This window comes from Amphiura filiformis, chromosome 16 (genome assembly GCF_039555335.1).
Source record: "Amphiura filiformis chromosome 16, Afil_fr2py, whole genome shotgun sequence".
Taxonomy (NCBI): Eukaryota; Metazoa; Echinodermata; class Ophiuroidea; order Amphilepidida; family Amphiuridae; genus Amphiura; species Amphiura filiformis.
In genome coordinates this window covers 11,410,999-11,437,494 of record NC_092643.1, presented here as the reverse complement: position 1 = coordinate 11,437,494, position 26,496 = coordinate 11,410,999, and the positions used below count along the sequence as shown (strand labels likewise).

Below are 26,496 nucleotides of genomic sequence, written 5' to 3'. Positions count from 1 at the left end.
CCATACGGATCTCCAGATAATCTGTGCACAAGGTATTTTGCTTATTACGCATAAATTATGCAAATTAGGTACTTAATTACCGTATTTTGCGCTGAAAATCTCCTATAATTTGAAGACCCCCAATGACCATCCCTCCACCAACTTGCATCACTGTACGTCTTACCAATTCTGAGAAATTGCACTCGCAAGCTCGGACGGACAGACAGAGAGACAGAGAGACGGACAACCAGGAAACATAATACCTCCGGTGGAGGCATAAAAAATGGTGTATACAGGCTGTATCAAAATGATTGGTATACCCAGCAATTTTGATGTTTATTAAAAAAGCCTGCTTCTTCCAAATGCAATATTGGATCCTCTTGAAATGTCCGAAATGTACAATTGTACATGTATAGTGTTTACCTTTAATAACGTCCATGTATAAATTGGGATGTTCTGATAGTTCCTTTTAATGTGTCAGTCTTGTACAAAATCATGGGAAACAGTTGGGTACCATTCATTTTGATACAGCCTGTACACTGTATTTCACATAGAACATTATCTCATACCGATAATCACTACACTAAAATACATGTATTCCTATCATAGGAAAAAGTTACTGTACATTCTGAATGATTTTATAACATGTCATGATTGTACATAATCCCAATGTTCTGCAATGTTCCGAGCCATAGCTATTAATTTCCTGTTTTTAAGGGGGGTAACCCAGTCTGTTGGTTTTGGAGTGTCTTAAAGGAAGTCTCTGGCAATCATGCCATTTTGTGTTATATGTTAGAAAAATAATTATCAAGCATGAATCAGAATCATGAATCACACGATTTAAAACAAACTCATATTGGCCATAAAAATGAATAAAATCAGCCATCTCACAACACGCGATTCCAAATTTCCTGGCACTGAAATTGTCTAATGCAATGACGTCCCAGTAGGCAATCACATGCTAAAGAATACACCCAAAGTTGCACATTTTAGATTACTACCCCCAGGACAGATGGTATTGGTAGACTGTTTTCATACACTCACTTTGAGTCAATAGCACTTTTCAAGCTTTTCAATATTGATCAAATAAATAATTTCCCACTGAAAGGAAATTATGGTGCATACAGGTAACTATTAGTTTGTTTGGCAAAAATATTTGTTTTTTGATACTGCGCGCATCAATGAAGTTGCAACCAGTGGCATAGCATGGGTCATCATATGGGGGGGGCACCGACCATGATGGGGGGCACCGTGTCTGATGGGGGGCACATGCCGCTTTTTCTGCCATTTATTAAAGTTATTTATTTTTTCGGCTTTGGAGTGTCCCTGGACCTAGACCTAAATGGATCATTCATGGTTGATTTAAAAAAAAAAAAAAACTCTATTACCGGCAATGATTTCAAAATGCATACAAATTCAATGCATTTTGAAATCATTAATAGAGTATGACATGAGTACATATATATTCAAAACACATACATGTAGGCCTTCATTTTTTTTTTTAATTTCTGAAATAAACCTATTTCCAAAATTTCAGTTGATTCTGATTTTGCGTTCGCGAGTTACGCATGATTATGTGTATTACACTGCTCCATACAGGCCCGTGCACGCAGGATTTTTTTTGGGGGTGCTGATTTTGAAAAAGTGGACTTTTTTTCCAAAGGGGGGGCGATTTTGTAAAAGTGGACTTTTCCCCAAAATTTGGCCCTTTTTGACCAAAAACCGTTAAAAACCTGATTTTTTTGCTCACTACGCTCGCAAATTCTTAAATTTTGGGACTTTTTGTATACTTTTACAAATTGGGGGAGGTGCGGTCGCACCCTCCACACCCCCCCTGCGTACGGGCCTGGCTCCATAGACAATGCGTTGTAATTTCGTTCTGGTGCACCAGAACGAAATTCAAATTTCACAATATCTTTGCTAAACGAATTAATCTGCAAGAAATATTTTGTACATAAGGCCAATCAAAGTCGATTTTGAGTTTCCCGTCACCCGCCCTCACTTCATTTTCTGACCCTCACTTGAATTCATTATTGTGATTTTCCAAAAAATACAGATAAAAACTGATTATATTTGCATAAAAATGATGAATATCCATTTATTTTTTGTGAAAAATCAAAATCAAAACATACATTTTGCTGTCAACCTTGCAGACTCTTTTTAATGTACTTTTGAATCTCACTTGGGCTAAACATCCATCTTCAAGTGAGCGAGCGGCAAATAACAACACATTTTACATGCGTTTTGGTCATATAATGGAAGGCAGAAAAATAATGAATAATGAATAATGAAAAAGTTACCTCACTTGTTTTCAGAAATTATGTGACAGGAAACTCAAAATTGACTGTTGTGGCCTAAACATTACGGTATGTAGCCAGAGGTTTCCAGTGATATAAAAATCTCAACTTTTTTTGAGAAAAGTGGGGGGATGAGGCTGTGGATCACAAAATGCCAAGTTTTAATACAAACTTTATCAAGCCTTCAAGGCCTATCATGAGAGGCCTATCATGGCTGTTCATGAACACATTTGAGCATTTTGTTTGAGCCTGGTCCCACCAGGACCCAAGCGTGTCTCCATACAGAGCGACCGTTTAAACAAACAAACAAACATTTATCTGACATGAGTTTGAAAATATATGATTGAACTATATAGACTAGTAACTAAATCATGCATACATGAATGAGCTACCTACAGTATGAAACAAAATCAGACATGCAGGCTTCATGACTTCAGACTTACCTATCACTCAGGCATGCAGGATTCAGGCTGCCTGTTGAGTGTTGTGTTGGACCAATATGCCACCAAAATCTGCAGAAAGTTAGCACTGCCCCTTGTGTCGGACTATATACCTCCCTGGTTTTGCATGCACTTTAGGAAAGTTAGAAAAGCACTCAGGAGTGCTCAGTGCACTGAATTAAAATAACTAAAAATGTGAACAATCATTTCATGTGCGAAGTACTATCTCTGCATGTATGCCTGCCTTGCGGTCAAGTGCTGCTGCTGTCGAACTGCTGCTGCAACTGACTCGGTGTGTGAGCTATTTATTTTGATCAATCAATCGAGCAACACGGAAGTTGAAAATCTATAGGGTGACCAAAATCACTGGAGCATCATGCCTGTGATGACAGATAAAGAATAGGTCGAACATAGATTTTTCAACAAATTTTAGACTTTGAAATACTAGGAAAACTTTATAGGCCCTAAAATCGGAATCAACTGAAATTTTGGGAATGAGCTTTTTTTGTGTGGATATCTACTAAAAAATGTTATAAAATGAAGATGCTAAGATCATTTAGATCAAGAAATACTCCTTTAAATCTTTTTTATACCAAAAACAGATATAGGCCTACCCCATGATAAAAGAAAAAAATTGGGCAAAAACTGCTCATCTTTGAAAAAATCCCCATTTTTTTTTTTACAAAAAAAATTCTTGGAGAATTTTTTTTTAATTTTTATTAATTTTTAAAAACTAGATAAATTAAACTTACATTTGTCAAGGTGAAAGGTAGTAAAAATTTTTTTGATTTAAATCAGTCATCTTAAAAAGAATTCATGATTTAAATCGATATCATTAAACCGTGCTTAGGGACCATTCACAAACACTTGTTAGGGGGGCCTGATGCAAAAAAAATTCATCGCGAACATTTTTTCGGGGCCCCCCTTTACAAACCTCAAAAATTTCAGGGCCCCCTTTTTGACATGAAAATTATTGGTCAACCCCATAGAAAAGCATATAAACTCAATTTTCCCAACAAAATTTGTAGTCATTTTTTTTAGGGCATCCCCCTTTCTGCATCAGCCCCCCTAACAAGAGTTTCATTATCTGAATCAATATAGGCCTATAAGGCCTATTATTTAAGAAATAAAGGGTAATGCCTGATCCTTTACACGAAAATAATGTGTCTGCTGCTTCGACCAACAATACACACCCTTATTTCATGCAACGCTAAAATATTTACAATTTCAGGAGACTTTGGTACACCCTATACGTAGGTTAAACAGGTTCGAGAGGGCAAAGATCAAATTCGGGAATTTCCAGTCTAGACGATGATGCAGCGCAGCTAGGCTATGTGTTTTATCATGTTTATTGCACCAAAGAAAAACAGCTAAAAGCAGTTCTCAGAGACTTTTGACCGACAGCTTCCGTAGAAACAATAAACGCACGGTAAGGAATATGATAGATTAAATACAACTTTTACTTTTACTATAAATATATAAAATGTAGGCCTAGGTTTATGACATGAATATTGAAAACCACAGATAGATCAGATGGTCATGGTAGAACCCAATGGCATGATTGAGTACCACTTCCCTCCGGCAATATCTGTGAGTACAAAAGGAATTAAGTGACCACCGGCAATGACTGGCCGTGATTTATTTATTATTATATATTTAGTCAAGAAACCACCCCCATAGAATTTTCAGCGACTAATACAGCTGAATAATAATATTAAAGGGGCATTTCGTGATCCACAGCCTCATCCCCCACTTTTCCCAAAAAAGTTGAGATTTTTACACCACTGGATACCTCTGGCTACATAATGTTTATGTACCAAATATTTCTTGCAGATTAATTCGTTTAGCAAAAATATCGCCAAATTTCAACACATTGTCTAGACTATGGAGCAGTGTAATACACATAATCATGCATAACTCGCAAATGCAAAATCGGAATCAACTGAAATTTTGGAAATAAGCTTTTTTTGTGGATATCTACTGAAAAATGTCATAACTAGAGCGATAACCGCACCATAGCTGAACCATGTGGCTTTGGCAGTATATTGTGGTAGGCCTATACCACTGTCACCCGGAGTCTGTAATGGACATTCTCGAAATGTTACGAAGGTATGACCACTCGAGTGGTGTTAATGAAAGAGGAAAAGTAAAGAATATAAAATAAACTGAGCAACTGTGCCCTTTGCAAGGGCACAAGGTAAGTTAGGCGGATGACTGTGACGATCTGATCAAGCAGCAATACTGTGCAGGATAGTATTAATTTTAATAAGACTTTTTCATTAATTAATTGCCGTTTATACCTTGATCGTGAGAAGCTGTCATTTTGAAAACTTGACTTTTGACCTCTGTATGACCCCCTTAATGACCTTAAATGAATTTTAAAATATTTTCAACATGTTTAGAATGTCATAAGGATCAATGCGTCTAAATTTCAGCTCAATCGGAGCATTTGGGAAAACTTGACCTTGACCCCTTTATAACCCCTTAATGACCTTAAATGAATCTTAAAATATTTTTTAAATGTTTAGAATGTCATAAGGATCATTGCATTTAAATTTCAGCTCAATCGGAGCATTTTCAGTTCAAATGACCTTTTTTGACCCCTGTGACCCCTGGATGACCTCCGACGTTTGGAAATATTTTTATTATATTCTTTATGTTTCCTCTTTCATATGACACCACTCATGGGGTCATACCTTTGTGGCATTTAGAGATATGTCCATTTCAGACCAAATGGTTAGTTAGTAAGCTAGTAAGCTAGTAAGTAAGATAGTAAGTAAGCTAGTAAGTAAGCTAGTAACATTCACTCTTATAGGCTGATACCATTTCATGGTTCAGCAAAAAGAATATGCTAGGATCACGAAATCCTCCTTTTAACATGCCACATCATGGTAGTACAGGGAACCCATACTGTAGTAGCTCTGCACAATGGGGCAGCTTAATTTAAATAGGGCAGCACCAATACGAAAATGTCATACCGATAAATGACGTGTCTGTTTTGCCCGGATTTTTAAGTTTGCGTTGCGAACTAACATCATGGGGATGACAAACACTACGGGACCGGGGCTGTGCAATAATTACAGGGGGTAAAATTTCCAAATGGCGTGCCAAAAATTGCTTCCCCCCTTTCGGTTTGCCAAATATTTCTTGAATAATCAGTGGCGTAGCATGGGTCATCACATTGGGGAAGGGGGGCACCGACCATGATTGGGGGAGGCACAAACCATTTTTCGGCACTTTTCCTATGGGATTTTTCAAAATTTCAGATCGATTGGGGGCACATGCCCCCGTACCCCTATGACGCTACGCAACTGGCAATAATATCATGAGCCGGGGTGGAGGGGGGAAGGGTACATTTCCAAACGGCATGCCAAAAAATGCTTCCCCTCCCTCGGCCTGCCAAAAATCACTTGCCCCTCCCTCTGGGCCTGCCAAGAAATCTTTGCCTCTTCCCTTGCACATGCCAAAATTTTGGGATCCCAATTTGCAAACCTTAATGTAAAGCCAAGAATTTTCTGCTTTACAAATGCTAAATTCCGCTTTTCTCCGCTTTGTAATTTTAGCACATTTCTGACATAATAAAATTTCACAAGAATCTTGTGATGATCATTGCGATTTGCAAAGTTGGGATGGGTGATTGGGTATCATGGCTGCAATGGGAGGTAGGACATGCGTTGTACGGTAAATCTATTATTTTGATGAATTTTGAAGACACATTTCATTTAGTATTTTATATATTTCTTTTCAATTGTATTTTTTTTCCTTTTTCTACATCATTTTTGCTTTTTTTTTTTTTCTCTCAGAAATGCGTTTTCCGCTTTACCTCCGAATTCCGCGATTTTCGCGGAATTTCCACAACGCGGAAAATTCTTGGCTTTACCTTAATGAGTCTAGATATAGGCCTATATTGCGAGCATAACAAGCAGAAAAACAGACTGTGCTGTTCTCCTAAGATTTTTGTAGAGCGTTTTATGTAAAAGGCGCCCCCATGAATGTGTACCAAACAGGGCCTAAGATTCAGCGAGAATCACAAAATCGACTCCCGTAATGATTCTCGTAACATTTGTTGCGAGAATCAACTTCTTTCATTGAATCTTGCAGTAAGTAATGCGACTCAGATGGGTTTTTTATTCTCGCAAACTAGCACAAAATTTAGGCCCTGCCAAAAATTGCTTGCCCCGGCCTGCCCTCCTTTCCAGCTTGCCAAAATTGCTTTCCCTCCCCCTTTCGACACTTGCCAAAAATTCTTGCCCCAATTTTACCCTCCCTCAGGGTTCATAATTATTGCAAATCCCCTAAAATGGGACAAAAAATTCACAAGATGGGGTGTGAAATTGTGATGTGATGTGTATTTTCTTATGTATTTTATTGTGTGGTTTTTGGTTTTTTTTGCCTTTATCTCAATTTCAAATTTGCTGCCTTTTGGCCCCCATCGATCAGATGTGTCACATAATAATTTATGTTCTGTTAAGGGGTACTACACCCATTGATTTTTTTTTGCATTTTTTTGCATTTTGTGAAGCAATTACAAAAAAAAATTGGACAAAGTGGTATGCAAAATGAACGGGCAAATCTTCTCGTTTTATTGGTGGTATCGGTATCAATGTAGCTTACATGCTTTTACAGATAGAAGCCAAAGGAGGTACATCACTGATGATTTAAATTCACTTCATTTTGGAAAGCTTACTATCAACGGATTTCGTTAAAATTTTGGATATGTGTTGCTAACACATTAGGGAAATAAAGTTGATATGTAAAATGGGAATAAGTGGTTCCTGATTTCTTTTATGACTTCATGAACTTGGTGCTCCACAACATCAAAAAAGGAACTGGTTAAAATGCTTCTATTTTCAATGTTGAGCTATATTTTGCATTTTTAACTTGTGACATTATTGCACTGAAACTTAATTAAGCCATAGGTAACAGGTTACAACAACCATACTACAGCAATGATGAAAAAAATTGTATTTCTTGTCACCTATACAACCATATTGGGTAGTTTTCCGTAAGCTTAACTTTTGTGATTTTGGTAACTATTTTATATTTATTTGTGAAATCCGTCTCAACTAGGCATTCTAAATTGTACTCACCATTTACATCCCAAGGTATATTAGTATATCCACCATGCACTTCTCGATATATATCCAGTTAAAGACAGAATATCAAAATTATGCCTCATATGATATCACAGAGTCTCACATGTGTATTCAAAATTGATGCTTAAATTTGACCTGAACCAATTGACCTATAACCTGACATACGGTGACCTAATAGCCTTTTCTTCTCCTAACAACTAATGACTATGCATCCATTGTATAAGTGTTTATTTAATTTATTCAGTGTTATATCATGGTAGGTATTTTGCATGCACCACTATAGATTTTCTATAGAGAGTATAACAAAGGATTTAATGTATTCTATTCATGTACCCTACTTGAACATTTTCAAAAGAATAAATTATGGTTTGTTATGAAACACAGATCTGAGTTACTAGGTTACAGTAAACAAAAAAATATATAGGGCTAAAATGACTTACTAAAATTGTTGAAATTCACTTTATATGTAGATATATTTTATAAGTTCAGGACATGAGGTGATAAACATATATATGTACTTAATAAAAAAAAAAAAAAAAAAAGAAGAGGGGTACTGATGAAAATCGGGGTATTATATCGCCTTAACACAGAACGAAATCACAACACAGTGGCCTATGGAGCATACAATGTAATACACATAATCATGCATAACTGGCAAATGCAAAATCAGATCAACTGGAATTTTAGCTTTTTTTTTTATTATTTCCTGAAACATGCGTGAACCATATTTCATCAGTTTAGCTTCAATATGGCAACAAATTTTCGCACACTTTGCATGCCTTTGTACCATGGGCTTGTTCAGTCGCCAAAAGCTGCTGGATTCACTTCAAGAATTTTTTTCCAACCCCATCCCCCCCCCCCCCCATGTCAAAAATAAATCTACACCACTGATTTCTACCAGTCAGTATATAGTGTTTGCACAATGCCAAAGCTAGCTGCAGTCCATATTGCTACCAACTCAACCCTGGGACTGCTTCTTTCAATCAAAATAACCTTGATGTGGATATATTACAAAATAATAAATTATTGAGGGGCTATGACAAAAGAACAAAAACTATGTTCCACTATTTCTGAATTTTTTTATGATCCATGACTCTGTGGGGGGCATTTCGTATCGAACAATACAAATGTTGTTTGCATTGCTTTGTACAGTATCTACTGAACAACAGTAGCTGTGGTTGGAGATAAACAACAAATGGCCAGTGATTTTACTACACAGATTCACTGAACAAAATTGAATTGGAGAAATTCAAATGTTGATCAAAGCGACTAGGGTGTGTGGACAGCATTTCAAATCTAGGGTCTTTTGGCCTCAAAGTTGTGATGCAAAAAAAGGGTTATTGGATGCCAGGGTTCATCTAGTGAGAACTGGACAATTTTGGGCCTATAAAAAGTACCAAAATAACAAAAGCAGTTTTAAATCGAGTAAATGTTTGAAAAATTGTGGGACAAAATGCCGAAGATGATGCCTTCAATGTTATGAGTGTAAAATTCTGATTATTTTAATAAACTAATAAAAATTATAGCCTCCAAAAATCAAGGATTTAGAGGCTGTATTTGCGATAAAATCTAAGACTTAAATTCAAACTGATAATGGTGTTGATGAAGTAGCTATATTCTGCTAATATTTGCTGTTGACAAATTCTGCTGATATTGGTGTTGATGAAGTATATATCTACTGCTGATATTGGTATTGATGAAGTAGCTATCTACTGCTGATATTGGTACTGATGAAGTAGCTATCTACTGCTGATATTGGTATTGATGAAGTAGCTATCTACTGCTGATATTGGTATTGATGAAGTAGCTATCTACTGTTGATATTGGTATCAATGAAGTAGCTATCTACTGCTGATATTGGCACTGATGAAGTAGCTATCTACTGCTGATATTGGTATTAATGAAGTCGCTACCTACTGCTGATATTGGTACTGATGAAGTAGCTATCTACTGCTTATATTAGGGGGGTCCCAAATATGTCGGTGACCGGAGTCAATTTTTTTATGACCCCCCTATCGCGGGCAATTTTTTTTACGACCCTCCCTATCTTGGGTCGAACATTTTATGATCCCCCCTTCCACCTACAAGACTCAAGACAAATTATTGCCGGAACTAAAGCACGGAGCATGCCAAAACTGAAGAGTGAAGAAAGTGCGCGGAGCATGTTAACATTTTTATCGTAAGTGTAAAGAAGGCGCGCAGAGCGCGTAAAAATTGTGCATAGATTCTACGCACATTTCGATTGAAAAGTTAAAGAACGCGCTGATATTGGTACTGATGAAGTTGCTATCTACTGCTGATATTGGTGCTGATGAAGTTGCTATCTACTGCTGATATGGGTATTGATGCAGTAGCTATCTACTGCTGATATTGGTGTTGATGAAGTAGCTATCTACTGCTGATATGGGTATTGATGAAGTAGCTATCTACTATTGATATTGGTATTGGTGAATTGGCTATACAGATATTGGTTCAGTGTAGAAGTAGATATGTCCTTCTAATATTGGTGTTGATGAAGTAGCCATATACTGCTGATATTGGTGTTGATGAAGTCGCTATCTACTGCTGATATTGGTACTGATGAAGTCGCTATCTACTGCTGATATTGGTATTGAAGAAGTAGCTATCTACTGCTGATATTGGTCTTGATGAAGTAGCCATATACTGCTGATATTGGTCTTGATGAAGTTGCTATCTACTGCTGATATTGGTACTGATGAAGTCGCTATCTACTGCTGATATTGGTACTGATGAAGTCGCTATCTACTGCTGATATTGGTACTGATGAAGTCGCTATCTACTGCTGATATTGGTACTGATGAAGTCGCTATCTACTGCTGATATTGGTACTGATGAAGTTTCAATGTACTGCTGATATTGGTACTGAACAAGTCTCTATCTACTGCTGATATTGGTACTGATGAAGTCGCTATCTACTGCTGATATTGGTACTGATGAAGTCGCTATCTACTGCTGATATTGGTACTGATGAAGTCGCTATCTACTGCTGATATTGGTACTGATGAAGTCGCTATCTACTGCTGATATTGGTACTGATGAAGTCGCTATCTACTGCTGATATTGGTACTGATGAAGTCGCTATCTACTGCTGATATTGGTACTGATGAAGTCGCTATCTACTGCTGATATTGGTACTGATGAAGTCGCTATCTACTGCTGATATTGGTACTGATGAAGTCGCTATCTACTGCTGATATTGGTACTGATGAAGTCGCTATCTACTGCTGATATTGGTACTGATGAAGTCGCTATCTACTGCTGATATTGGTACTGATGAAGTTGCTATCTACTGCTGATATTGGTACTGATGAAGTCGCTATCTACTGCTGATATTGGTACTGATGAAGTCGCTATCTACTGCTGATATTGGTACTGATGAAGTCGCTATCTACTGCTGATATTGGTACTGATGAAGTCGCTATCTACTGCTGATATTGGTACTGATGAAGTCGCTATCTACTGCTGATATTGGTGTTGATGAAGTTGCTATCTACTGCTGATATTGGTGTTGATGAAGTTGCTATCTACTGCTGATATTGGTGTTGATGAAGTGGCTATCTACTATTGATATTGGTGTTGATGAATTAGCTATCTACTGCTGATATTCCCAGCAAACACTCAACATTTTTGACAAAACATTAAATGTTGGGTTATTTAAAGGGTATAAAACGTTTTCATAACATTCAAAAATGTTTTTTGATAAGCTTACTGCTTTTAAACAAAATCTCATCATGCTCATTAAAATTCTTAAATTCTGATTTTTGTTCTTGACTCTCAGGACTGTGATCTCATGAAGCATGGAATCTACCATTAGACCTTCAGATCTTACCAAGCATGAGAGAATTGGAAAAGGAGCAAGTGCTAAGGTATATCGTGCAACCTTGATATCAGAAGATGGAGAAATCGTAGTGGCGACCAAAGAGATTGAAATAGATCACAAAGATGAGATTCAATTGGAAGTAGACATTCTCAAGACTCTTAACCATGAAAATGTGATCAAATACTACGGTCATATTGTAACTGGTGAACATGTGATGATAGTCACTGAATATGCAGCAAAGGGATCTCTCTATGATTATCTAGCTACTCTCAGGAAGGAAAATAAACGTCTTTCTCTTGAACAAGTTCGCAAATGGGGGATCCAAGCTGCTGTGGCAATCAAGTATCTTAAAGAAATGGGCGTGGTCCACAGAGATGTTAAGTCCCCTAATTTGTTGATTTCTGCAGATGGTACGTTGAAGTTGTGCGATTTTGGAATAGCGAAGCGTATGGGAGATGGTACTATAACTACTCTTACTGCCGGAAAGGGAACCATACGATGGCAAGCACCGGAGGTTTTCAGGAAAAGAAAGGTGTCGCCAAAAGCTGATGTCTTCGCCCTGGGTGTGGTTCTTTGGGAGATGATCACAGGTTTAATTCCATGGAAAGATTATTATGATGCTGAAATTGTCAGCATAGTTGGCCATGATCACAAAATGCTTCAAATTCCAGCTGAATGTCCAGCAGAAATCAAGAAATTGTTGGAGAGATGTTTGGACCAAGACAGAGACAACAGACCACATATTGAGGAAGCTTTGAGAATCCTGGAAAAATGGAGTAAGTAATTAGATATTTAAAAATGTTATTAATATATAAATGTCTCAGTCACTTTAATATACACAGTAATTTTACCAGCAAACCAGATTTCAATTTTGATATCCATAAATGAAAACCAACCTTTAGAGCTTTTCACATCAAGTTAAATTCAAGGAAAAAGGTGAACATTGTCCACAAAAAGAATTGCCCATGAATAAATAATAATGAAAAAAACAGTTTCTATAGTAATATTGGCTTCCTCAAGACAGTAGAGTCAACTACACTCAAAGTAATCAAAGGATCATCCAGATTATCTTGACCATACTTGTACCTAATCGAAATATCTTTTTATATTATGTGGCCTTGTGACTTGTCCATGTTCTACTAAACAGTCTTCTCATGACTGTTTCATCTGGCACTTAAAACAAAATTATTGAAAGATGGTTTTGAAAAATAATATTGAATGAAATTTTTTTATCCTTTAATTATTTCGAGGAGTGTATATGAACACATTTTTGAGATAGTTGTATCAGTCAAAAATCAGATGATGAACATTTTTTCTTGACAGGTGGCCTGACACTGCAAGCCGACTGTGCTCCAGATGGTGTCATGGATTTTGATGAACCAGATTATATGCAACAGCCGCAGGTGCCATCAGGTTTCCCAGTGCAGGTCGCCCAAGATTCTATACAATATCAGCAGCAACTACCATCTCCAATGGGACAACCCCCTCCATTGAGACAACCCCCTTCAATGGCACAACAGCCACCACCAATGGGACAACCCCCTCCAATGGGACAACTACCTCCGATTGGACAGCCAGCTCCAATGAGACAACCTCCTCCATTGGCACAGCCACCTCCAAATCCAGAAAATGCACTACAAGGTATACATAACTTTTCATAACAACATATATAGACTTCATAACAAAAGATTGAATTTATTTTACAACCTCATAAAAAACAAATTTGAATATTCCAGAGTTTATGAAAACTATGAAATAAAACTATGAAATAAATCTAAATTTCTTGAAATTTAAGATATTGTTCAATGATGAGATGGTGGGATGTACATCCAGCCAGGTTTTCAGAACTGGCTGCAAGGTCTTGTCATCCATTGCAATTACCCCACAATTCAAATGCTGTATGGAGAGAGCATACAGGCGGCATATACATGACGTTCGAGGCTGGCGAAGATACAAGGCTGACTAGCCCCATTCACAATACACAGTTAGCAGTTTAACGGTTTTAGAGTAAGATAATTTTGCTTTGACACCACATAACAAATTTAGAATTGTTTGTTAAGATTTCATGATTATGTGTTAATCCAATGGCGACGTCAAAAATGGCGATATCGCATCCACCATCATCTGAGAGCATACTGAATATAAATTCCCCCCTCTAGGAGCGTTAGTGACCAATAGTTTGGAGAGACTAGAATTTGACCCAACTAAAGCCCAAATTTTCTGTCAAATTAAAAACACATTTGAAGTGTTTTCTAAATGCCAGAAATATTTGTTAAATTTCAAACATTTTGCCATGGAAAAGTTTGAAAAATGACACCCTATATTCCAAAACAGACCTTGAAATGAACATTGTGGCACATCCTCATTATGGCCATACTGAGTACTGAGATTTTATTGTGTAAAAATTCTATTTTGCGCTAAATCAATATTTTAACTATTTATATACAGGATTTGAGAGTAAAGATGCATTGGAAATACAAGCCCGTATTCTTACAGCTGCTTTGGAGCATCTCTGTCCCAGTCTAGACCCACAAAATATCCTTCTTAGATTGAAATCGGACTTAACCATAAGTACCAGTGACAAAGAGCAAATCAACAATGAGGTTACTACGAGTGGGCGGGTGGAAAAGTTGCTGGAGATTCTTAGTCGTAAACCTACCGAAGCTTATTACAGCTTTATGGTAGCTCTACACATGGCACGAAAAGATTTGTATGTGGAAGTCAAGAACATTGAAAACAGGATCATAACAGGTATGCTGGTGACAAACAGGCCAGAAGGGTGCAATTACAATTACCCCCCCCCCCCTCCAAAAAAAGGTCCACTTTGCTTGTGGTCTTATGCTAATATATGCCCCAAAAGATCACCAATGTTGCAAAAATGTCATTAAGGGTCCACTTTTTGGGATGAAAATATTGAAAACAGATCCACAAAGCCACTTCTGAGGGGTAAAAGTCTATTTTATTTTTTATATGCAAACCTATTGTTTTCCAAAAAAAGTTTTGGAAATCCTGCCCCCACCCATAAATCTTGGCTACAGGCCATGTCACATGCAGACAGTCATAGACACACGCATACATATCAAAGACATGATTTTTTACTTGCAAGGCAAAGTGGATGTACCAGCAAGCGGATGATGGCACAATGTGTTTTGTTGCTATTGATCAAGGAGACTCTGGACATGCACACTCACCCCCACACCAGGCATGCATCCTGAGGGAGGAATACTTGAATTATTTTTGACGGGTGTGCTGACCAAGTTTCAAAACCCTACACCATTTCTAGGGGTAAAACAGCAGCAAAGGTTTGCTGTTTTAGGTCAATTTGTTTTGAAACCTGGGCCCATATCTAAGGATTTTCTGTAAAAAATGTCATCTACGAGGGGGTATCAAAAAGTTTTAGAAATCGCCCAGACGTGAAAGAGCTACATCAATGAAATTTTGTCAGTGCAATCACTGGTCCTTATGTACATTATGGTCCAAAAATGGTCTCAAAGGTATGTTTACTTTTTTTACAGGTGGCACTAGATGCCAATAACCTGCTGCCCCAGTTACTGCGTATAAACTGCAAGATTGAGAAAATTGAGGCAAGCAGCATTATTAAGATCCTGCTTTTGAAGGGTTGCAGTGCCTAGAAAATTGATGATGAAATGAAAGTTATCTTCGGTGGTGATTGTGATATATCACTGTTGCTTTTTGCAAAAGGAATTTTTATTTCATCGCAGATTTTCTGGGCACTGGGACCCTTAAAATGGAACTTAATCATGCTGCATGCCTCAATTTTCTCCATTTTGCTGGTTATGCGGTTACATAGGCAGGTAGTGACATCTAGCTCCTGTAAAAAAAAAGTAAAAATACTTATGAGACCATTTTTGCACCATAGTGTACATAAGGACCAGTGATTGCACTGACAAAATATCATTAATATAGCTCTTTCACTTCTGGGCGATTTCTAAAACTTTTTGATACCCCTCGTATGCACACAAATGTCAAACTAAATACCTGACTAGGTTATACCGTTATCTTTTTCTTATCACAATTTATTTTGTGAATTGCAGAGTGGCAGGGTGGGAGGAAGGTGCAGATGACTGGACAAAGACCTAAAGAGAATCCTAATTCACACAGACGACATCAGATAGGTAAGAATATTGGTTTCTTTGTTTGTTTGTTGTTTTTTTGTTTATTTATTTAATTATTCTGCAAATTATATCACAACAGAAAAATGAATAAGAACTGCCAGGGAAATATGGACATTCCATCATTGCTGTCATGTATTTAAGGACCAATCTAATTGGCACTTGGGACAAGCTTAAGATTAGAGCACACAGCACAAAAGAGCATTTCTCCTTCAAGATGTACAAGTATTTTGGGATATGAAGTAGGAATTTTAGTACAGGAACCTTATGCTTTTATCTCTTACAAAGTTGTTTTAGAAGAACTGTACATTGAAAAACGGATGCCTTTGTCTCCCATATCAGTGACCTGTCATGTCGCCATTTCCTCTTTCATCCCCCTGGCACAGTTCTTTGGCCCTAGTATGTTTGTGTGGTCACAATGCATGGTGTACCTGGGTTTTTTTACAGAGGGGCAAGTCCATGTTGGGAGTGGGGTCCAACTTGGTTCCCAAAACAGATAAGCAAAAAAAACAACACCTCTACAAATAACTGCAAGGGTCCCAAATGTCAAATTTATGTCAGGGGAAAGCCCCCCTCCCCTGGCGTATTGGTATACCAAAATTCATATTCACACAGATTATTCTTTGAGCAATGACTGTGATTGACGATTGTTGATTGATGCTATGGGAAATGATGCTATGTTGGTTGGCTCTTATAAATTGCTGATAATTCATGTTGGTTTTTTTCCAACTTTGAATTGAAAAGTTCAGTCATAAAATTACATCAATTTCTTTGATCTGTTTTGTTCATTAATTAGATTTGAGGCCCATGTCTGAGGATGACCTGCAGACAGTAATTGACCAACTAGGACCAGATGATCTTCAACATTTTTATATCGCACTTGGCATGGATGACAAGGATGTGAAAAAACAAGAAAGGAGTGCCAACACTCCTGATGTGGATTTGAGGGCCTTGGCAGTGCTACGATTCTGGCAGGGGCAAAATAGAGAGAAGGCTAACAAAAAAGCAGTGCTTGCAGCATTGGACAAATGTAAAAACATCCGCACCAAAGAAGAACTTGCTCAAATATGGAATATTATACTTTAGGAGAGTTTGGTATTAAGGTTTGGGGTTAAACTGAATAACTTGAAATGTACAAACATCTCTTGATAGTTGTAATGAACTTCATCTGGATTTTCTAAAAGTTGTTAAACTGACTTTCAGCTGAAAAATTCAACTAACCTTGAAATTTCAATGTGTAACACACATCAGAAGAAGTCCTATGATGTTGTGATGGACTTGCCCTTTTGTTGACCATTGGCAACTTTTGGTTGAATTAGGGCATTGTATAATGTCAGCAATTCAAGTCCTTGATCACGATTTAGTTCTGGCGATTTCTTCTTGATCTGGATGGCCTCCTGCACTAAACGGGGGTACTCTCTATCATCCTTGGCTAAAACCTTTGTGGATTCCCAGTCAATGTTGTGGCGAGAATCTGTTTTATGCTCTGCAACCACAGAGGGTTTGCGGCTGGGGGCATTTGACTTCTACTCCTTCAGTCTATCTCTGAGTCCATCTTCAGTCCCTCACAACATCGTAGGACTTCTTCTGATGAAGATGTGTGCCACACATCGAAAATACAAGGTTAGTTGAATTTTTGTGCTGAAAGTCAAGTTTAAACTTAGAAATAGTTTATCACCAACACGTATGAACTTACATTCCTCTGGATTGTCATTTGTCAAAATAAAGCACTGATCTGTGAACAAATGAAATGCCTCTGGCAATTTGTAAAACACAGTCGCCTTAATTGCCAACTGGTCTATGCTGACACATCGGACAAATGAAAATAAAGTTAAATGTAAGCCCTGGTTCATCTAAATGTTAGAGTTTCACCTTCAAGACTGGCAACACAGCTTCTTTTTCTAGAACTTGTTGCCATGGTGGTTACTAAAAGATAGTTCAGGAAAGAAGTTTAGACAACTTTCTTATCACTGCCACCCGAGACAAAAATACCTACCACCTAACCACAATATCCTCTCAATCAAAGTGGCCAAGTGCAGTGATCTTATGAAATTCCGTTGGAAAATCTGTAGCATTTTTGGGAGCTTACATGCGGCAGGTGATCTTTGATAATGTCACAAATAAAAAATATCATGTTAATTTTGAACTATTTTAATCAGCTGTGTATAAAGTATATATATCTTTTTTACCTGAAATAAACATTTGCTCAACAATGTCATTGTCAATATTAGGCAAAAAAAAACATGCTTGTTTCCTGTAGTATAAGTCAAATGTGAAATGCATTTTGTGATTTTTTTCAATAATCCATGTCTTCAAATGAAAAAAATACCTTTCTTGCTGCAAATTGGAATGGAAATTTACAATGGGTCTCTCTGACACAAAAAAAAATCATATTTCTTCATATTCAAGAATATTTATGATCCCCTTTCAACCTGCAGATTAAAAAAGTATTAAAAAAAATGTGTGATGTTTTCTCCAGTAGTTTTTCACTACGCTTGTTTGTTGTGTGATGTGTAAATGTTTACTCCAGTAGTGTTAAATATTAATTTTTGTGATTTTTTTCTATTTTGGGATTTTTTTTCTTTGTAAGTGAAAAAAAAAATTCTTATGCACAAAATAAGCTGTCAAAAAGCTAATGCGTGCTACAGGAAACAAATTTGGGGTTTTTTTGGCCTTGTATATTGTACCATAAATGCCTTGATGTTGGACCAATTTCAACAGGAAAACGTACCACATGTGTGTAATTATATTTAGATAAATTTGCATCTTTCATATTGTAAACATTCTAAAAACACTGAAATGCAATAACAAAGAATTCTATCTACAAATATATGTTGACAAAAAAGGTCATGTACATTATATAATCATTAATGATTGATCAAGTGCAATTCTGGTCAAAGTACAGAGGCATATGATAATAATTATTAATGTTTATTTTATAAAAGGTCATCTTAAGAGACCTGGAATGAGTGTTTTGACAATATTTTTTGTGGGACATGAGAGCACATCACACATATCGAATTGCATTCTGAAGAATGTCTTTCTGATATCAAATAATTTTCATTTCACATTTCACAATATAATACAAATTTTATGATAAATTATTAAAATTTGATATTTTTCACATTTTTGATATACAACAGTCCTCGAAGTAAACTTTATAAATCTAATCATATATTTTTAAAGTGTATGTAGCTGGGAGGAAAAGCCGACGATCAATTGAAAATTTTTGACCTTTTATATTGACGACATGGATTTTTTCCCAAAAAGACCAAAAGATTTTTTTGTGTGTTTTGGGAGAAAAAATCCATATCTTCAATATTATACAAAAGGTCAAAATTTTCAATTGATCGTCGGCTTTTCATCCCACCTACATACACTTTAAGTATAAATCATCGGATTTATAAAGTTTACTTCGAGTACTGTTAAATATTAAAAATATCAATTTTTAATCATTTGCCATAAAATGTGTATTACATTGCGAATTTCAAAAAATCAAAATGATTTGATATCATTAATAGGACATTCTTCGTATTCAGAATGCAATTTGATATGTCTGATGTGCTCTAATGTCCCACAATAAATACTGTCCAAACGTTCATACCCCATCCCTTAAGCCATAGAAGCCTCAATTTTAAATTGCAACTACCAATAGAGGTAGTGCGTGAAATTATTGCTTGCCTCCAAACAAAGGTCCTTCACCGTAATCATGGTGCAGTGCAGTCCATTCAATCAACCTTTTTGATCGTAGTACAGTTGTTATTTGTGTGAGACGAACTGTCACGGTAGATTGCAATCATGCTTTTGTTTAATGCATTTGAGTAGTCCGCCATATTTACGGTATGATACGTCATATACACAACCTCTATTATATTTCAATGAAACACAGAGATGAAATATTATCAGTATTCATTGTAGTAAAAAGAATGAATGTGAGGCATTAAATACACAAACAAATCTGTTAAATAATTGTGGCATTTTTAATATCATCATTTCTTATCCAATTCAGTTACATAGCAATTTCACAATCGCTTGCCAATCAAGCTAAAGAACTTAATACATTTTGTAATTTGGTTTTAAAAATTAAGAATTCAAAACCACTCAAAACAATGGTGGGTGTAATGATGGGTGCATTAATGAAACTACAACAAATAAATCACTAAATAATTTACTATAGGGTCCACAACTTAAAGTTCCCCCTAATACTTTTTAAAAGTCAAAAAATATCTTACGAAATGTAAAAATGTAAAAAGATATGTATAGCCCTATTTGTTTTACCCTTATGGACTAATTTATAACGTCACACATCAGTTATAATAGTGGTTAATAGAAAAGAGACCATTTTAAATGTTGCACCTGGGTCCATAGCAGTCAGGTTTTCTTTAACAAACATGAATAGGCCCGGCCTACTGTATTGTTTAAGAGTTGACTCCTATGGACTCAAATGCAACTTCTAACACTGTTTAAAACGGTCTCTTTTTTTACATAATGAACCATTGTGACTGAACGCAATGACATGTGACGCTATAATTTGGTCCATTTATGTAAAACAAATATGCCTAGACATATCTGTTTACAGGTTTGCATTTCATCAAATATTTTTTGATTTATTTTAAAAAGCATTTAGGGGGAACATATAAGTTGTGGACCCTATATGATAGTGCCTTACAGGTATGTGTGACAAAGATAACGCAATGTACTTTGTTGCTTTGTTACTCTCGGCAAATCAATGCATTGAGGCAGCTTTCACGAGCAGATCTATGCGGAATCTTTATACGCATGTGCACACCAGCGTTTTGATAAAACGCTAGCTTCAAAGCAGTGCCCAAAAAATGAAGTCACTGACTCGCCGATGACAAAAATTACTGTAGAGACCATCACCATGGAGCACCATAAACTACACTACAGGCTCAGGTTTTACTCAATTAGGTTGTGAATTAAGTCAATTATTGCATATCAACTTCTATCATCTTTGATCCGGATTAATTCTGGATCTAAAATTGCTGTGTGAAAAGTCACTGTGTAGCTATTACTGTGTGTAAACAATAAATCAATCTGCATTTGATGCAGATTGAAACGAGAGAAAGAGTTGCATTGGATGGAGTTATTTTACTGTGATTTGACATAATGGATAGAGAAAATTTAGTTGTTCGCTTCTTTGAGCTTTTCATGCAAAAACTCTGTACCTTTATCAAACTGATATTACTGATCTTATGGCACAACATTTTACTGCTACTAGTAAAGCCAAGACCATAATGGAACAGAAGTCAGGGACTGTGTGTCACATTCCTTAAGAAAACTGTTCTGCTGCCTTTGTTAGCTAATTTGAATGCTGACCCCAAGTTGGTGATGCATTTAAGACCAAGTAGTTCCTCTGCTCTGGTACTCAGAACACCACACCATCACAATTAGTGGGTTTTTAGCGGGTTTAGAACTGTCTCAACTTATCCAACGATGAACCCGCTAAAAACCCACTAATTGTTATGAATTCCCGTCGTAAAAGCCTATCCCATAATCACACCATCAATTGGAAGACATTCCAAAAGGGTTTATATGAGGTTCAATGGAAGCCATTAATACCTGGCACCACCCCAGCTCAATTGATAAATACACAAGTCAGAATGAACTGTTTCTTTATCAACATTATATCACCTACACCAAGATATGTGACCACCAAGTCATGTGACCACCAAGTCATGTGACCACCAAGATATGTGACCAATCAAGAGCAATCAAAATCAGTTTGCGAATTTGCATTAAAATTTTATTTAAGTGATCAATTTTAGCTGTGCAAAGGAATCTTATTTCCAACACTGGGCCATTCCAATTGAAATCCATAAATTCTATATGGAAGATATGACCTTAATCTCCCACACATGGAGTGTTAATTTCAAATGGGGTTACCTGAATGAGTGACTCCATTTGATATCTACACCCCCTGGGTGGGAGATTAAGGTCATGTCTTCCATAGCGGGTGTGTGGATTTCAACTGGTATATCCCATTTTGAGTTTGTGTTTTACTTTTATATGTAATATTTACATATCATATATATTAGGTGAAACAATAACAAATTGTTAAAATCTGTGACAACATTCAAAACTGTGGAATCTAACTTACAGTATGTATTTCTTAATACAAAGAATAAAACATTAAATTACACGTAGTCATGACAAAATGTGTGACCTTGTGAAAAAGATTTCCTGTGTCAGACACCTAGCTCAATATTTTGTCCATCAACGTCTGAAACACATTACATGGATATTTAAAATTTGTGCTAACAGAAAATTTAAGAAAACTTATCACCTGGTCCAAGACCTAAATTTCAAAATTGATGACTTAATACAAAGTATGCATTTAAGTAACAGATTTTCTGAGTGACGGGTGAACCCCTAGAGACATTAACTAAGCAAGGCATACAATATACAAATTACAGTAATTATATGTGATGTTCAAAACACACATTTTACAGCTTACTCAAAACATTACACTACATTCGATCCTGATATAATGTAAAATTGTTGTGTGACACATTTGTTCATGTGCTTCATGTTCAACTTCAAACATGTTTTATTAAAATTCCACCATAACCATAGGCTGCTGATTAGGCCATCTTTTAAGACAATAGATATGAAGTAACAATAATGTAGTATAGAATATAAAAGTGAAAGACTTTATAGAGTAATGATCTATTACAGTGTTACAGGCACTTAAGAAGTTCTAAAATTGATTATTATCATAAATTTTATTTTGAATTTGTACACTGTTTGAAAAACCCATTTGAACAATCCTTCTTATCCATTTGGTTATTCCAGGTGAAATCTATACACCCCCCATGGAAGACATGACCTTAATCTTCCACACAGGGAGTGTGAATTTCAAATTTGAAATCCACACCCCCTGTGTAGAATATTAAGGTCATGTCTTCCATAGGGGGTGTATGGATTTAAATATTTTCATCCTGCGCTTTAGTAATAGCTATTCAAACTGATACTTGTTTAACATAGTTCTTTTCTAAGCACAATGCTAGTTTATGGAATGTAATATAACAAAATAATCAACAAATTTTGTTCAATTAAATAAGCATTTACAAACAGCAGAAATCATTACCAATATGGGATAGAGAAAAGGTTGAACAGCTACATAACCTATCTTCATATATATTTATTGATGTATTTCACTAATTCAAATGAGTGCAGTGACAAAACTATAATTAGCATTATATTAACACACCTACATTTTTCACCATCCATTGTGTGTTTGAAAATAAATGATTTCAATGTACAAAACAAGCTAATTTTTTCGTTAAAATATACAAAACAAGTGAAATTTTTGTTGCAATATTTCATGCAAATCAGATGTTTATTGTGCTATGAACAGCAGAAGCAAAATCCTCTGGAAAAAATCTTTTGTCCAATTCTTCAAATGACATATGTTACAGAGTGAATAACATCTTGGACAATATACTGTAATGACATTATTTTCAAATATATATTTCATATTATATTAAGAGTGAGAGTGCATTAGCTATGCATACAATATCACCATTTCAAAAGGGCAAATGTGCTATTTATCTAAATGCTGACAAACTTGTTCATTTATTATTCAATCAGAACAACAATGATATAAAAAGAAAGACATATTGTGAAAGCAGTGTGTTCAATTTGTCATATTTTGTAGACATAACCCGTATGAATATGGTTCATGCTGTCTATTTCAGTGGGTGGGGTTTAACATGAAGTGGTGACCTACGGTAATTATCACATGCAGTAAAATTGTTGAGAGAATTGAGTTTTAACTATGGTTTTTAACTATATTGGTTATTGATAAGGAGATATCGTAAAAAAGTCATGAATGATATAAAGTTGAATAAATTTGATATATTCATTCTAGATCTTCAGACTAGGTGAATTGAGTACATGAAGTACAAGAGATTCAAACACTGTAAGTCAAGTTTATGTTCTAACCATTTATACCATGTTTGAAGTAACATAATAGTATTTTGATTCCAATACACTATTTTTATAATAATTAATATAGGGCGTATCAAATAGGATAACCTGCTTTGAAAATAAATCTTGAGTTTGTGACCAAGGCTTGATGATTAATTGTATTAATTGCACAAAAAGTTATGCATATTGCAAACATAACCAATTTGGTTGCCTGAGAGATGTGTGTGATAATGTACTAATTTGCTAGGGAAAAAAGCAGGTAAATGTGTGATATTTTGCAGAATTTGAGTGTAATATAACATGTTGTACATGAAAAAAAAAGGGGGGGGGGGCAAGAACATTAAATAGCTGAATATAATAATTGTAATATGCGACACAATCTGGTCCATGGTGGCCGAAGGAGGCATTTTTGACAATTGAGTTACTATTATTATTACCTTATACAAGCATTAGACTAGCATTATACTAAAAGCACCAAAGGTCTAACATACTTGATTCTAAAGTTATGAAGTTTTATGATGTCTATTTTCTTATGGATTTTATAGTTTCTTTACTCCATATTTTTGCCTTGAACTCAATTTCAAATTTGCCCCCTTTTGCCTCTATGTACCACATTGTGTCACATATAAGGCTGCTACATGAGTGATAACAAAAGCCGATATTTGTGATGAGCAGCATAGTATAAAATAAGCCGAAAACTTTAAAAAGTTCACTTAAATAATGCATTAAAAAAGGGTGCATTGCTTGGAAAGTTTTAAATTGTGTAGTGGAAAAATATTTAGCATGCACAATTTTATTACAGAATTCAAACATGACTGCAAAAACAAGAGTGGAATAATACAAAAAATTTACTTGGAATGAAATGATGATAAAAATAATAATATTAACAGAATAAATATACCATACTACGCTAAAATATAAGTAATTGAGTAAATATAAAATAGTTTTAGTTATATAAATAAAGTTCTATTACAAACATGCATAGGTTTTGTTGGTGCAAATAATTATAAAATGTGAAAATAATCATGAAATGTGAACATAACATGCAAAAAAGCGTAACTAAAAAGGCCCAAGAAATGGACTACAAATATTTCTATATTTCCCTCTTTATGACTAGACGTTAAAATAGTTGAATGCCAAGTTTAAACATTGTTAAGACATTGAAACATTTGGGACAAAAATCTTGTAAATGCATAGAATAATAACAACAAAGCACTTGTGCAATTCTTGCATTCAAAGATTGAAATACTGGGCTATTCAAATTAAAAACCACACCCCCTGTGGAAGAGTTTATAATTCAAATCAAATTCAACAGTTTTAATTATTCCAGATCCCAAACATTTTCATCCATCAATAGTGGAAAACATGGTGATGATTTTGGTATGCCAATCCAAATTGTCTAATTTTAGGCCAAATTTAACTGGATTAAATAAAATGTCAACAACTTTCAGCTGGAATTTCACTTAAACCCCTGAGCACTACCTGTCAATCTAACATAGTCTCTGGTCAGTCAATTACATGATATCTTCACTTTAATCACCAATCAGAATGGAGCTTTGCAAATAATTCACCCCAATTTTTTTGTGTGGTGAAATTATTCTAACAATGTTGCTGATTGATAATGAAAACTTCTTTTTGGCCAATCAGCAGGTAGTTCTTGTGGGCTTAAAACTAGCCAAAATTTCCAGCTAGGTTGACCATAAGATGCAACCTGAATTGGGAGGCAGTGAAATGTTCCACATGGGGGGGGGGGTGGATTTTAACTGGAATAGCCAAATGACTTCAGAGAATACAGTCTCAAGTATTTCTTTTAAAACATATATACATTTCTAAATGCCAAGCAGATCAATTATTGTAATAGATACTTGGAAATGTAATTAAAAATAAATACTTTTCATAGAATTCTTATCAATCCAAATTTATATACAAATTGTTATCCAAAGTTTGAAAGATGAAAATAGTTAAGTTACATGAATTTGTTCATAATGCCTTAAGAAATTCCACCCACTGTGTGAGAGGGTGGGAAGTTTAATGCAAAATGGTATACAGCACACCTGATTATAAATACTGATTATAGTATATAGTAAAAGGTCCATGGGTGGTTGTGTTTGAGACTACATAGCCACCCAGTACCTACCAGTTCCCTATCTAAAGTACCCATGGCAGTGTAACAACCACAGTGTATCACTGCCAAGTCTACACGAATGAAACCTCACAATTCCACAATAGACATACATCTATACACTGCTCAAAGTATGGTGCCAGGTGTGTGTTTTTTGACACTACATAGGTACACGGGTAGCTATGTAAGGCACCCACGGTAGCAGAGTAACTGCAGAGTACCACCGCCATGCCTACAAGATCGAGGTCTTATTAACCATAAGGTATACATAGGTACGTACATACTAGAGGTGAAACATGACTGTGCAAATCTACCAAATATTAGAAGGTGCAAACATCTAAAGTATATAATTTCACCATTAAAAAAACCTTAATTATATTCAATCACCAAAATATCATTCGTAACTTTGTTCTGAAATATAAAAAAAACCATTTTACTGTTAGGTTAACATTTAACTAATTTAAAAAAAATAAATCACCTTTTCAGTTTACATACATGGAACCATTGGTCCAGTTTTTAATCAAAAATACAACCAATTTAAAAATGACAACAACTAGAATAAGCTTATTAAAAATACATGTTGCAATTGTGACAATCCAATATCTGTGCTCTGAACTTTCTAAAAAAGGTGAAAAAGG

The 26,496-nt window shown here is 35.7% G+C and overlaps 2 protein-coding genes across 2 annotated transcripts in view; one reads left to right on the top strand and one right to left on the bottom strand.

Annotated features, from left to right (window-relative positions):
* LOC140135565 (uncharacterized) overlaps positions 1–3,019 on the bottom strand; it is a 38,707-nt gene extending 35,688 nt beyond the window's left edge. Inside the window, exon 1 of the mRNA XM_072157104.1 lies at positions 2,720–3,019. The gene's annotated coding sequence lies outside the window, so the exon portion shown is untranslated. The remainder of the gene's footprint in view (positions 1–2,719) is intronic.
* A 1,025-nt stretch (positions 3,020–4,044) lies between these two features.
* On the top strand, positions 4,045–16,925 carry LOC140136504 (uncharacterized). The gene is made up of 6 exons (XM_072158215.1): positions 4,045–4,145; positions 11,612–12,429; positions 12,977–13,294; positions 14,102–14,404; positions 15,709–15,789; positions 16,583–16,925. Exons 2-6 carry the CDS (start codon positions 11,631–11,633, stop codon positions 16,870–16,872), a joined length of 1,791 nt encoding a protein of 596 aa, XP_072014316.1. The 5' UTR covers positions 4,045–4,145; positions 11,612–11,630; the 3' UTR covers positions 16,873–16,925.
* The last annotated feature ends 9,571 nt before the right edge of the window (positions 16,926–26,496 follow it).